We start from the raw sequence: 14,931 nt of genomic DNA, 5'->3' as shown, positions 1-14,931 counted from the left end.
CTGTTAGACAACATCTGGATGCTTTTACCCGAGGTCGAATCATTGGGAAGTTGGAGGAAGGCCGCAGTGTGACAAGTGTCATGGAGAGTTCGGAATTGCTCACAGCATCGTTTCACGACTTTGGAGACAATTTCAAACGACAGGAACAGCAATCCGGGTGTTTAGTAGTGGTCGTCCACGAGGAACCACACCCGCAGATGACCGGTATATTGCCTTACAGGCCAGAAGAAACAGGCGGCAGACAGCGGGAGAAATCGCTAGACACACTTCACAGGCGAAAGGACGACCGATATCGCTTTTTACCGTGGCCAGAAGACTGCACGGTGGTGGTCTGTTTGCACGACGCCCTGTACGGTGTGTACCTCTAATGCCTGCCCATCGGAGAAGGCGTTCTCTGTGGTGCCGGGAACACCGGAATTGGAGAGACAATGAATGGGGACGAGTACTCTTTACAGATGAGAGCAGATTCAGTCTGAGTAGCGATTCTCATCGCATACTCATCTGGAGAGAGCGGGGAAGCCGCAATCATCCATCGAACATCATTGAAAGGGACAGGTATGGAGGTGTCGGTGTTCTCGTTTGGGGAGGCATCAGGCTTGGTAGTCGTACGGATCTTCACATCTTCGACGCAGGTTCAGTCAACGGGACCCGTTATTGTAACGAGATTCTTCTTCCATATGTGCGTCTTTTTAGAGGCACTATGGTTCCGCAGTTCCTTTTCATGGACGACAATGCACCATGTCATCGCACAGTAGCTGCCGAACAGCTCTTAGAGAGTGAGGATATTGAACATATGGATTGGTCGGCACGATCTCCGGATCTCAATCCCATCGAGCATGTGTGGAATTTTCTAGGCAGACGCTTGGCAGCTCGTACCTTACCACCAGTAACGATTCCGGAGCTTCGATTGGCGCTGCAAGACGAATGGGCAGCAATGCCTCAACAACTCATTGACACCTCATTCTCAGCATGGGCAGACGCTGTGAAACCTGCCTAGCAGTCAGGGGAGATCATATCCCCTATTAAAGACCGGATGTTTCTTGCTGGACACCCATCACAGGGATGTTTCGGCCTTCAGTCGCATTGCGCTCCATGCTACTTTTTCAATAAAGCTTCTTTTTATCCCTCTGATTTCTCTTTTAGTAAGTGTTGCTTACATTACTCATGTCCTTACGTATTGGGGATCTTACAGTATTAAATGTGTTGATTTGGAAAGCTTTTGTACAAAGTTATATTGAAAAAACCGTCTCGTCCTTAATTTTTGCACACCAGTGTAGACTTCAATATGACCGTCAAATTTCAAAATGACGAAAGTACTAGTTTTTTCGCATCCTTAAATATTATAAATGATTTAATGGGCATCACGTTGTGTATTATCTGTTAGCATATAGATTTGTTCAAAATCGGTAAAACTTTTAATCTTGGTATTTATTAATCTGTTTGGTTACCGTTGTAAACTTTAAGGAGCATACTGATGGATTGAATATAGCAAATTTCAAGGTTTAATTCTTGGTCTGGGAAGTAGTTCCGAGTCAGGAGAAGCTACTGGATGAAAATTTTGCAAAACACTTTTGCAAAAGAACTACAGCGTGGAAGTAATCGCGGTGTTCGAAAAGACATTTGATTGGTTGTAATGTGAAGTGGCTGTGACTTTATTATTTTCCTTTTTTACGTAGTAATTTCACGTCATATCACGCGTACTTCTTCGTGGACGCAGAGTTCGCAACCACCTCAAATGTTAAGGTTTACGTATTGCATTAAAATCCCGAAAATCTCTTCACTTTTCCCCTTCAATAATGTCGATATCACAATAAGCCGAATTAGTAGTTTTCGCAACTCTAGTCAATAAGCCTGCAGTAGGGTGAGAAATCTTAAAAAAAGATCACATTTATTTACAACTATATAAAGGTATTAAGCAGTATTTTCTTATTTTCAGCTTTTAAATAAATTTTATGTCACCCTCTGGCATGATATTTGAATAAATTTAAAACTTCTCTCTCATCTACACTTCATCCTTCGTAATTAGGTAAAGCTTGTGAGTTAAATACCAAGTTCTTATACGGATTCTAATGATCTACGTCAGTGGTGGCCAACCTTTGGCCTATCGCGAGCACACTTCCAAAACATCAACATTTTTGTTAAACATATTTCCAATCTTATGTGATACATCTGAAATATTAATTTTGGCAAATGGGTATGAGATGAATAATAATATTGGTTGAACTTTACAGAAATCAGAGAAGCGGAGTTGAAAGTTATTTTTCAGTGCATTTAGGTTTTCTGAGTATTTCTCTGTTTCAGTTGCCTTGTGGTTATTAATATGGCTTGATAAATTCTGAGAAAATGGGTGGAAATTTTTTCTTTCATCTGATTTATCCACAAATTTAACTTTATCTGAAAAGCAGTTACAGTCATAGTCAATTGAAAAAAAGTTTTTCTTTTCCCTGGAGATCTTCGTTCAGTTTTTTTTAGCTGTTATATCCGTGAGAAAATACAGATCGGATAACCAATTATTACCGTCCAATTCTTTATAACTTTCGTTTCCGGATTCCAAAAACTGCTTTATTGGCGAAAGAAGTTCTACAAATCTTTGAAGTACTTTCCCGCTGCTGAGCCATCTAACATACGTAGATTCTACGTATATCACTTTTAACCCCATCTTGCTGCATATGTGTTTTTCTTTACTGTATAAAAATTAATATGTTTATTATGTATAAAAACATATGTTTTTGTTTTTTACAGCACACAAAAGTAAAAAAATCAAAAAGTAAAGTATAACGTGCTGCATATTTTCTTCTTAAAATTATACTTTCTGATAATGAAGACTAATCCATAAATAAAATTATTGCAAAACACCTGTACATGTTATTCATTTCTATCTGACTACTGTAGTTTAATGTCCTATATGTTATGAGGATTCGATTGTACCTTCAGTGCTAGTATTATTATCATAAATGATTTTTTTTCCTAATGCATATATCTAAAAATAAACTTTTATTTCAGTACTTTGTGAGCTGGCTAGGAGTAGCCGCTCATTCTGCGAACTGAGTGGGCGTACTGAAGCTACCATAGGAGATGTAATTATAGCCCTCGTCGAAATGGGTAAGTTAAGCCTAAAACTGATTTTTAAGTATATTTTTTAAAATATTTCTTCCTAAATTTGTAAATTGCAAAGCAAAGCATAAAACAGGATTATTCAAGAATATAAAAATAAAGTAAGTCCCTGCAATAAAAATATCTCATGTGGACACCACGACTTCTTTGTACGACCTATTAAATTATACAGTCAAAAGTCGTTAATTCGGACACCCATAATCCGGAATGATCTATAATCCGGACCTCAAAGCTAAAATCTTTCTGCGCATGCGCCGCATTGACGCATGCGCATAGGCGTTTTACTCGTGCGCCCAAGACATTTACGACTGCGCAAGTGCAGAATACGTTCTCGCGTGCGCGTTTAATGTATAACGGACGGTATAAGCTAAAATTATCTATTTCAGTTAATGTTGATGATCGCGTTGTTCCTTAATCTTCGAATTGGATCCAGCTTATTATTTTTTGCAGACTGTAAGAGCAATTTTATAAAAGTAAGCTTGAACTTTCGATTATGTCAAATAGAATTTCCGATACTGGAGCTCCCAAAGGATCTACAAAACGAAAGTATGTTTCGATGTCCATCAAACAAAAAGTGGAATTGCTACAAAAAATGGATAAAGACATATCCTTTGTTTATCTAACCGTTCCGAAATCTGTTTATCAATTTCACGCAGCTCTGCGCAAGGGGGGGGACGTCGCAGCGCACAATTAACTGGAAGTTGATCTGTCAGCACTATCCTTATCTTCAGGGCAAATGTTTTTATTTTATTCGGCTTATAATTCCTTACTAAATATTTTATCTCGATGTACTCCGTCTTTGATATGATTTAAATCAAATTCCTCGTCATTATAAATATCAAGAATACAAATCAAATAGTTTTCTGGTTGCAATTTCCTAATTTCGGCTATGCGTAATGTATGCTTTACGCATGCGCGCGTTGAAAGAAATGTTTAATAAAGTAAACAAATAAATATTAAGCTTCTTTTTTTGTAAATTTTGATACCCTTTAGATCATAATTGCTCATTATTTTATAAATTACGGTTTCATATTTTTAATTTTATAATTTCTGTATGACATCTTACCAGATTTAAACTGATGATCTATAATCCGGAAAAATCGATAATCCGGAATCGCCGAAGTCCCGACGAATCCGGATTAAAGACTGTACACATTTTTTGCTGCACATTCATTTAAAAATATTTCCTATAATTCATTCAATACAGTTCTCATTTTGGAGCAAGGCAAAAAAAATACATAAAAACTAACAGCATCTTCATTAAAAATTTTCAAATACAGAAAAACCTAAAACGCCAAATAAAAACTAAAATAACAAAAAATAAATAAATAAATAAATAAATAAATAAAAATTAAAAAAAAAAAAATCTGAAAGATTTCAGATTTTAAATTACGTCCAAAAAGGGCCGTTTTTTTAACATTTTGTCTGTTACCCTTATTTATTAAATATCACTTTCTTCGCACTTAATCCATAAAATTCAGTTCAAGAGCAATGTCCCAAAATAGTTTTAAATTGAGCATATTTTTAGAATATCCGATACCCAGTCTCACCAGATAAAAAGGTTTTTTTCTGTACAACATTGCCATTGCTTGCTTTGAAATCCTTGAGTTTGTTAATAAAAAATTCGTTAAAAATTTATAAAATATGAAATCGATAATAAAACGAATTCCAAATGTCAAATTTGGGCTTCCACATGCCCATATTTGCAGTAGGATTAAGTCATTCAAAATTCAGTGGCTCTATGTACCGTTGTTTTACCACAATGCGAGAAATATACAAACATTTATGCAGATTTTTCATTATTTAATTTCTTCAAATATAATGCAGGACTAACATTTGGTGGCAAGAGTTTGAAAAGTAAAAAGGACATTTATAGTGAACCAGCGCAAAACCGCAAAACAAAAACTTCTTGGGGCAAGAAGACAAAAAATTTTGGTGCACAAAACTAAAAGTTAACTTTTCATTGCACTGGCAAAATGACGCTGAATTTAATGCACCAAATTCACTGTTCTGCTAAGAGTTTCAAATTTAAAGAAGTGGCGGCCTTGTCAGACTTAACTCGCCACTTAAACTTTTAAATTGTTGATAACTCTATAACTATTGCTTGCAGATGAACTAAAGGCATAAAAACCTTAACCAGGGCGTAACAGCAATGTAATTCAATAACTTTTAAAGCACAAAATACACAATTACTAACATGGGAATCGCACAGCTACATGTTATAGCAGAAGCGTAGCTAGGGGGAGCAAGGAGGAACATCTGTCGCCGGGCGCAGCATCCAGGGGGCGCGAAACTGACACTAAGAAATTTTAGAATGAAATGTGTTCCATTCTTGACAAATAGGAAGGGGGCGCGAAATCTTCAATTGTACCCGGGTGCTGGAAGGGTGGCTTAGCAAATGCGGTCAAGAGCAAGAAACTGACGTTAATTACGGAAGGGGAAAGTAAATGGCTGTGTCAGGTATCCTAAAGGGACATATATTTTAAAAGAAAAGTGTTTTTAGGTCTCATTCAGTATCACAGTAGATCAGGAATAAAATCTTAAATGGAGCTCTCCTCTGTTTTTCACTGTAAGTCAGTAACGCGTACAAGGATGCACACGGTACCGGAATGGAGACAAATTACATAGGATACGAAAAGTTTTGAAGTGCTCTCTTACGTATTTATTAAACAGCATAATAATATTAATAAATAAATAATTAATATTAATAAATTATAATAAATTTATTAATAAATTAATAAATATGTTTTTTAATAAAATAATACATAAACGTATCAGTAATAAAGTATTTACAACTATTTTAGTAGTAGTAATAATTAGTAAATATCCACATCATTAATGTAATTAATGAAAGGCATTTGAAACCAAAATAGGATTTGCATTAATAAATTATAGTTAAGAATAGTGGCCCCCATTGTTCTGATTATTATTGGAATAATTTAAAGATTAAATCCAATAGTAGCTTAAGATGGTTTTTGCAGTGGAAAAACAAGAATATAACTCATTTTGATTCACCTTTCTTTTCTTTATGATTGACAAATATCCGTTTGCCATACATGTGATCAAATAGGGAGTAAGTGTTTAATCCATAAGATAATAAGTATTGATCAACATTTCCTATAACTACTTCTAATTAAGGCTTCCTAAGAGCAACCCCCTTAATTTTGACTCGCAGCTTTTAATTGTAGACTAGGATATGAGCATAGGATCTACCTTTAAACAATAGGATGTTTTTTAAACACTGTGCAATGACAATGCCTAGTAATAATAGTTTTAGAGTCACTAAGAATCATTTTCTGGATTCCCATACTGATTTTTTTTCCAAGAGATATTAAAAGTTGCAATTGACGAGTATGAGCAATGCATAATACCTACATATATAACATAAGCATACCATAAAGAAAAATGAACCCCAACAAAAGCTGATCGACTGTTATTGAACTCTAAAGAGGGGTTTATCAGAGGGAAAATGGCTATTAAAATTCCATTTAATTGATTTTAATTATTTATTTCCTGTATCAATTTATTACTAATTGTAATGGATTGGAGTATTTGAATATGAATTAGCTGAATATTTAAGAAAAATATTATGACTGCGAGAATAGAAAAAACATTTTTTGAATATCTGCATTCTATTTTTACTCAATGAAAATCAAAATTTAGTAGCTGATTAATCTGTCCTGTATCAAGTACCTTAGTTCAGTGATCCGTATTAATGTGCCCTTTTTAAAAAAAAAATTAAATTCTTCAATAAAAAAACTGCATTTTCAACTATAACCAGGTGAAATAATTCTCTAAATATAATTCAAAGCAAAAAAAATAAGGTACATAAACGGCTTGGAAATGGAACTAGCACTGACATTCTCTTTAAGAAATATGGTGAAGCTTACAAAAAGTCTACGAAGTGAAGTAATTCCGTAGAATATTTTCTAACTCTTTATGATTAAATTGCATTCAGTTATACTTAATAAACAACATGTAAATATAATTCAATGTATATGTGTGGATGTGTGTGTGTGGCTTACTAACGGCTGAGCGGTAAAGTTGTTGAACTCTGGCAGGTCGATCTGGGGTTCAACGGGATAGCTGTATTGGCATTTTCATGGTTTTCCCCACGTGTAATGTGCGTAAGAGTCAGTTTTGCTTAGAAAGTTCTCCGCGGGCACCCTTACCCTTAGGCAAATAGCCGTCGAATGCTTTGCTATAATCAAAAACAAACCAGACCAAACAATAGATATATAAATAAGTAGCTTAAAAAACTGCTATATTTTATGTATACTTATAAAGTAGTATTTAAATATATATAATGATTAAAAGAAAAGAAAAGTCGGATCTTAACTGCGGATCTTAACTGATTGCATATAATGTAATCCCTATAAATGCCCTAACAATTTTTTCTCACTTAAAGTTGTAACCCAAAAGGAGAACAAGTAAAATTAAACTTCAGATGTATATAATACAAAAAATACAAAGTATAAAAATAAATTATATGTTTACGAAACCTAACTAACCATTTATATTGATATTACGTAAACATACGTATAGTAATGCCCATTGTATAATAAAGATATTTTTCTTTGATATTTTATACCTTGTTCTATACTTTGTTCCGTTTATATATACCTATACATAGATATATATAATTTAAGGATTCCATATTAACTACTACATATAAAACCCAAAAGTGCACCAATAATGTATTTTTAGGTATTATTTAACTTCATTCTGAAGAATTTTTTGAAGTCTAGTTTGCGTTATTTTATTCATAAGTCTCAAATAAAAAAAAATTATCGTTTATATGTCATTAGAAAATTAACCAAAAAGCAGCGATCACAACGTAATTGAAAAACAGTCCTTAAACGTGAAAAGGTTGAAGGCCATTTGAATGAAGACTATTTTTTCAGATACTCAGCTACTTCACATATATGTAACATAGCATTCGAAATGAAAAACTCAATATTTACTACAAATTCATTCATGTAACAAATATGTCTTTCTACTCCTATGGCTTTAAAAAAAGATGTTATTTGCCTTACAGTTTATCGTTCAATAATAAATTTTCATTGTACAAAATTCCATTCATTAGAAAAATTCAATTTGTGTTTTCCTCTGTATAAAACTGAATGTAGAGAAGTTACATGTTTAAATGGCCCCCCACATTTTCTCAAGACCCCAAGCAAGATTATCCCCTCCTCGTCAGCTCTCCCCCTGAAAAAAGGGATGGTAAATTTACGACCTGACCACATATGAGGTGATTTCGCTGGAAGCCCTAGCTACGGCTCTGTGTTATAGCAGTCCCATATGCAAAATTTAAATGTTTTACGCAACTCATTTTTGAGTTATGCGAGATATACAAATACACATCATGAAAAAATCTCTTCTGAATCCATTTTACAACCTGTTTCGGAAAAAAGAGTCATTTATTCTCCCTTTATGTACAGTTGTCACACAAAACCATCATTCAACTGGATTCGAGAGCGGTCGAAATGAATACTTTTGTTGAAATATGATACCTGAAATTTTTTACAATTACAACACTTCCTAAAGGAAGTACTTTGTATAAGAAAATAAAACACTTTTGTGTTGCTCAGTAAAGGCAATTGTCAAAAGTTTGCTTTCGTACTTAATTCTCTGAGTGCTTTAATGTGCTTGTAATTTATAGAAATATTATTTGAATAAAACATAAAGTATTGCTGTTTAAATAGCAGGAACATTTTAATTTTTATTAAATTTCATTAGCGTACAAAACTGCCTAAATGCACCACAGAATCAATGTATTTTTTCTCAAGTGTCGAAAATAATATTAACTGATGTTTTGTGAGCCTTTCTTTCAAGTTAAGTGTTAAACATTTTTGTAGTTAGACGTATCTATGACCAACAACTTCAAATATGAAGGTCAGGTAAACAATCTAATGGACACATGTATAATCATAAATATGCATTGAAGGTAAAAATTACACTTTGGAAGTTCAATACATATCAGTATTCCATTGTTGTATGATGTCCATTTTTCACATAACAAATACAACAACATAATGTGTAATTATATGATTTAGAATGAGTAATAGGAAATAAAAAGGAAAATTTAGAGGCCTGTATAGGAGATAATTATTAAATACATATTACTCTCGATCTGTCTTTAATTCTGTCTCGTCGCCAGTATATAGCATGTTAGTTCATGTAATAAGGAATCGAAAAAATAATCCTTTGGAACTATCTCCCTCTTCCCATACTTCTTGTTGACTTGAAGTAATACTCTTCTGCTCTACATAAAATAAAAATATAGCTGTGCATTCTATATTATTTCCAAACATACTTTCATTATTGTTTTCTTGTTTAGTGTTATAAATATCTAAAAAGTAGTTTATTTTATAAAACTTTAGAAAGATTTTACACATTATATGATGTAAATGTATATAATATGTCCATGAAGTACATAAGACTTTACTTGACTTTATTCAAGTACATTAAAATTTTTATTTGTGAAATAGTTTGCATTAGATACCACCAAGGTGCTTTACCCTTATTACTGTAATTTTGCTCTTCTTACGTTATTAATTCTGAATAAATAAACCATAACTAAAATTTGCATAATGCCATTTATGGCTTCTTCCTGAAGTTAAACGTCCAGGTCTGTGATTGCTGAATTGGTTACTTGTAGCAGCCTGCTCGTAACAAGTTTCTATATGTGAAAACATTTTTTTTTAACTTTATCCATCTAAAATTTATCTATATAAATATTTATTTTTTTTACTTTGAAAAGGTATCGATATTGAATCTATCGTGCCCTATGCGAAACGACCAAACAGAATAACCCTACCAACTCGTAAGTATTTTTTGTTATTTCAGTTTGATAATGCGCATTTTTGTCATTTTGTTCAGCAGAAATATAAGTATTATTGTGAGATATAGGTTTGTGGCTGTCTCTTTAAATAATCACTGCAGATAAGTAGAAAGAAATTGACAATTTATTGAATAATAATAATAATACAGTGTAAAGGAAAAATTTAATAGCTATAGAAGTTCAAATAGAACTCGGATAATAAGCAAATCCTCCTTAGCACAAGAGAAACATCATAAATTACCAATAGCGACCTCATAAAACAATTCAACTAACTTTCTTTGAACTGTCAGATTTGAGTATCAACTGATGTTCTGGCTCTTGGAGCAATATTTCTATAGTGTTGCACGGGGTTCTGGAAGCTTCAAGAAAAATCGGTCCTAGGGCACTGAAAATGTGTTTTCCCAAAAACTTTCTTGAAGTCTTCTGGTTGCCAAAATCGCTAAATGTGGGCCAAGGCTCGTCATGAGCTTTTTTTGCCCATATCTTATGTTCTGGTTGAGCTACTTTAACAATTTAAAAACATCGTTGGATTCATAATTAAAAGATGTACAATCTTATACAAGAAAAAAACACTTGTATACAAAACATGTGGCACCAAATTCACTTCTACCCAAACCAAATCCTTAGACTATTAGCCTAAATGCAAAAATTAAACAAACAAATAAATAAAACATAGGCAGCATCCAAGCAATGCACAAAAACAAGAGTCTATCTAAGGAATTTAAATATTTACAAAAATTTGCAACAATATTCTGGCTGGGAAGGTAAAAACCATTTCAAAAGAACAACTTTTGGCTGTAAAAACATATTGTTCTTTGAGTATTTTAGAACAAAACCTGGTTGGTTATGAGAGTGAAAGTAAGAAAAGTTATACTTGAGCAAGTACATTTTACAAAACAACTATCTAAATCAGTATTTTCAGAATAGAGTCTCCAAAAAATCATGTGTCCCCCTTGAATTGCTAATTATTTGTTTAAAATATTCATAAAAACTGCATAAAAAATTAAACCAGTAACTCCAAAGCTCAATTCAAAAAGTAATTTCAGTTTAAAAATTTCCAGCAATTATTTATGTGTTTCCTTTCCTTTTGAATAAGTATGATTTAGACATAAAATATTAAAAACGTGTGCTATTACCATTTGAATAAAACTGTAAAAAGAAATGTAGATAGAATACTGCATTCTGTACATTACATCAAAATTTCATCATCACCATTTGATTATATTTTTATTGCAGATAATACTATACAGAAGAAATAGATTTGCAATCCATTTCGTTTAATATATAAAACACACATTTTATTTATCATACCGTCAAGCGAGTTTAAAGGGTCATGCATGCCGCATATGTGAGAGGCTTTCAAATAATTAATTAATTTTTGAAACAACAACAAATATTCATTGAATCTGAAGTTAGGGGTTGCCAGAAAATTAAGCAAGATGAATTCGTCACTTTACAACCACCTAGGGGCCAAGCAGTAAAATCGCTGAACACTGGTAGTTATGACCTAGATTCAATTCCAGGCGAACAGACTGGCTACATGGGCATTTTCATGGTTTTTCCCATGCATAACATGTATACAAAGCAGTTTTCCTTAGAAAGTTCTCCACAACGGCATCACTCCCCTTAGGCAGATAGTCCTAGTGTTCTTTGCTATAATCAATTAAACCTATACCTCACTTTATATATTGTCATTTATTATTTCATAAATAGGCCGCAGTACATAATATGGTATAAAATAACAATACTTATAGTATACACTTGATGAAAAATTTTTAAGGAGTATAATAATAATAGAAGTCTAATAACAAATGTAACAAGAAATATTACAAGTTTTAAGAAGAAAAATTACTTTCCAACTGATTCACCTTCTTTTGCCAATGAGCAGCGCATTTTTATAATGTTAAATTAAAATTATATATCAATATGCATAGATTCAAAAAAAAGTTTCCAAAAAATTTATAAAAGTTTTTAATATTTCATTTGTTTTTAATTAATTGGAGAAAATTAGCTAAAATTTTCGAAGTTAATACTAAATTATCATCTTTTTGTAAGGGAAGTAAATAACTTTTTTTTTGCAAGGAGGTGTTATCAAATATGAACTAAATTCTATTAATGTATTGGAAATATTAAATTAGAACTTTTAATTAAAAAACTCCATTTTTAAATAAAAGTATCTATTTGCTAATAAATACAAAAATATAAACCTCTAATAAGATTTGTTAAGTTTAATACATACTAAAATGTAAAAATGTTATTTAAAAGAGGTTAATAAGATACATAATAGAAATTTACTGTAAATAGAAATTAGTGAAATTGACATCCCAATCTACTGAAAAAAGTGTTTACTTAGCCTGTTCATGAGCTAAATTTTTACTCAGCTTGGTTCAATTCAACTTATTAATTCTTAGCCAATTGTATTTTTCCAAACCTTGCCAGCACTGAAAGTTTAGAATACAGTGCACTAGGCTTTAATGTAGTACATAATAAAGGAAAAATATCTTGCATAGTTTTTAAAAATGGGTTGTATACATTTGAATTAGTAGTCATTCTATTACAGTTGCCAAATGCTATAATAATGTCAAAGCTGAAATTATCATTATGCATATAGAAGTAATGATTTTTTCTTATATTGAATATATCTATTTGTGTAATATCTGCTTTGCTTTCCTTAACAGTTTAATATTATGCAATAGGTGAGATTTAAAAGTTCCTTATCAAAAAGCAGTTGTCTTATTTAAGCACATGGCTATTCCTTTAGTGAAAATTTCATTTTGAAGAATTTTGTTAATTATTTTTGTGCATTTCAGCTGCATCACTGCCTAGGTCATCAATATCTCGAATTCTTCAAGCAGGGGAAAAGCGATCTCTGCCGAGTTACATACCGGAACATTACCCACCATTTCCAGATCCTCATACTTATATAAGGACTCCTGTAAGTGACAGAATTTTTTTTTAAATAAAGGACTTTTTAATTTTAAAATAACTACTTTTTTAACATTTAGTACAATGCATTGGAAGTTCATGCTTAATAATTCCAATAAAAAAATCAGATGGCATAAAACATGATTTTTTTAAAAAGTGTGTAATGAATGCACAGAATATACTTAGTAAAAGATAGCTTCAAGGGTATGGAAGTTAACTGTTATAAAGTCTTCCATGAAAACAGGAATGGATTCCATAATTTCAGTGCTAAAATATGCATTAAACATGAAGATGTTTACAGTTACATGTAAGGGCCGATATAGTTACAGTTACTCATAGGTGTCAATAACAGTTATTCAGTTACAGTTATACAGAGACTGAACCCAAATGTTGCCAAATGATCACTAAGTTGGCTACATTGGGGGATTTCTCACCAAATTCTGTGACACAAAAATGTTGCCGAAACCATCGCCAGCTTGGCGATATCTCCCCAATTTAGCAAGATAGACATTTACCTCAATGTTAAATAGACTCGCCTCTGCAATCTTATTTTTCCGACAGAGCTTTCTCTCTTCAGACTTTTTATGTTACATTATACAAAAGATACTACAATCTCACAATCACGCTTAATTTGTTTAATTTTTAGAAATCATTCCAACTGGCTCATTTAATAAACTTTATTTGACTATGCACATAACATTTCTAAAGTAAAACATACTTAATGTGTGTACATACAGTTATAGAATTTATATAAAACAATTATACACAACTTTAGAACAAAGAAATATAAATTTAAATAAATATTTCATCTGATTGAAAGGATTTAATTTACAATATCACAAATATTACATGTATTACACTGTCATATTTGGAATCTAAATGTAGTCACTAAAATTATCACTAACGTAGTCTGCATTACATTGCTTTTAATTTAAAGTATCTTCTGTATTTTTTATTTATTTTTCTTTTAAAGACTCATCGGCAACCTATTACTGAATATGAAATCATCAGGGAGAAAGCTGCCACTCAAAAAAGAGATATTGAAAGAGCACTTACCAGATTTATTGCTAAAACTGGTCCTACTCAGTCTTTATTTCCAGATGATGTAACACTTTTTCCACGTAAGTATCCTGAATTGATTTGTTATGAAGTTTTAACTCAAGATTGAAACTGAATCATATTAATGCTGTTATTACATGTGCAAATTCTGTAGCCTTAATCATAATTGGTCTTGTAAATTTCTGATTTACAAAGACTAATATGTGGAACTGCTGTTTTAAACTTCTGAAAAACAGAACGCTAATAAAATTTATTACACCTGGTCATAAACTGAATGTAATTATTTGTTCTTCTCTACTGGTACAGATGGAGATAAAAAAATAAATACTGTGAAAAGTCATTAATTCGGACACCCATAATCCGGAATGATCTATAATCCGGACCTCAAAGCTACAAACTTTCTGCACATACGTCGCGTTGATGCATGCTCGTAAAACCTTTACGGCTGCGAATATGCGTATGCGCATGCGCAAAATATGTTTATGAATGCGCATTTAATGTATAACAGACGGTATAAGCTAAGCTAAAATTATCTAATTCAGTTAATGTTGCAGATTGCGTTGTTCCTTAATCTTCGAATTGTATCCGGCTTATTATTTTTTGCAGACTGTTAGAGCAATTCTATTAAAGTAAGGTTGAACTTTTGATTATGTCAAAAAGAATTTCTGATATATATTTACTAATATGTAAGGGATCTACAAAGCGCAAGTATGTTTCGAAGTCCATTAAACAAAAAGTGGAATTGCTGCAAAAAATAGATAAAGGCATATCCTTTGTTTATCTAACCATTCCGAAATCTGTTTATCAATTTCACGCTGCTCTGCGTGTGTTTGGGGCGGGGAACATCGCGGCATGCAATGAAATGGAAGTTGATCTGTCAGCACTATCCTTATCTTCAGGGCAGATGTTTTTATTTTATTTGGCTTATAATTCCTTACAAAATTGTAGTATTTCATCTGGATGTACTCCAGCTTTGATATGATTTAAAT

The 14,931-nt window shown here is 32.3% G+C and overlaps 1 protein-coding gene across 1 annotated transcript in view; it reads left to right on the top strand.

Annotated features, from left to right (window-relative positions):
• Positions 1-14,931, top strand: part of LOC118184343 (transcription initiation factor TFIID subunit 8-like) — a 246,907-nt gene that overhangs the window by 214,570 nt on the left and 17,406 nt on the right. The window contains exons 2-5 of the mRNA XM_085815390.1: positions 3,004-3,102; positions 9,878-9,940; positions 12,769-12,893; positions 13,857-14,004. Of these exons, the coding sequence (XP_085671516.1) occupies positions 3,004-3,102; positions 9,878-9,940; positions 12,769-12,893; positions 13,857-14,004 (435 nt within the window). The remainder of the gene's footprint in view (positions 1-3,003; positions 3,103-9,877; positions 9,941-12,768; positions 12,894-13,856; positions 14,005-14,931) is intronic.

The sequence above is a fragment of the Stegodyphus dumicola genome, chromosome 4, assembly GCF_044657685.1.
Source record: "Stegodyphus dumicola isolate Sdum_Otavi_A_Nest chromosome 4, ASM4465768v1".
In the NCBI taxonomy this organism is placed as follows: Eukaryota; Metazoa; Arthropoda; class Arachnida; order Araneae; family Eresidae; genus Stegodyphus; species Stegodyphus dumicola.
The sequence above is the reverse complement of the archived record's forward strand: the minus strand, read 5'-3'. Positions and strand labels throughout refer to the sequence as shown.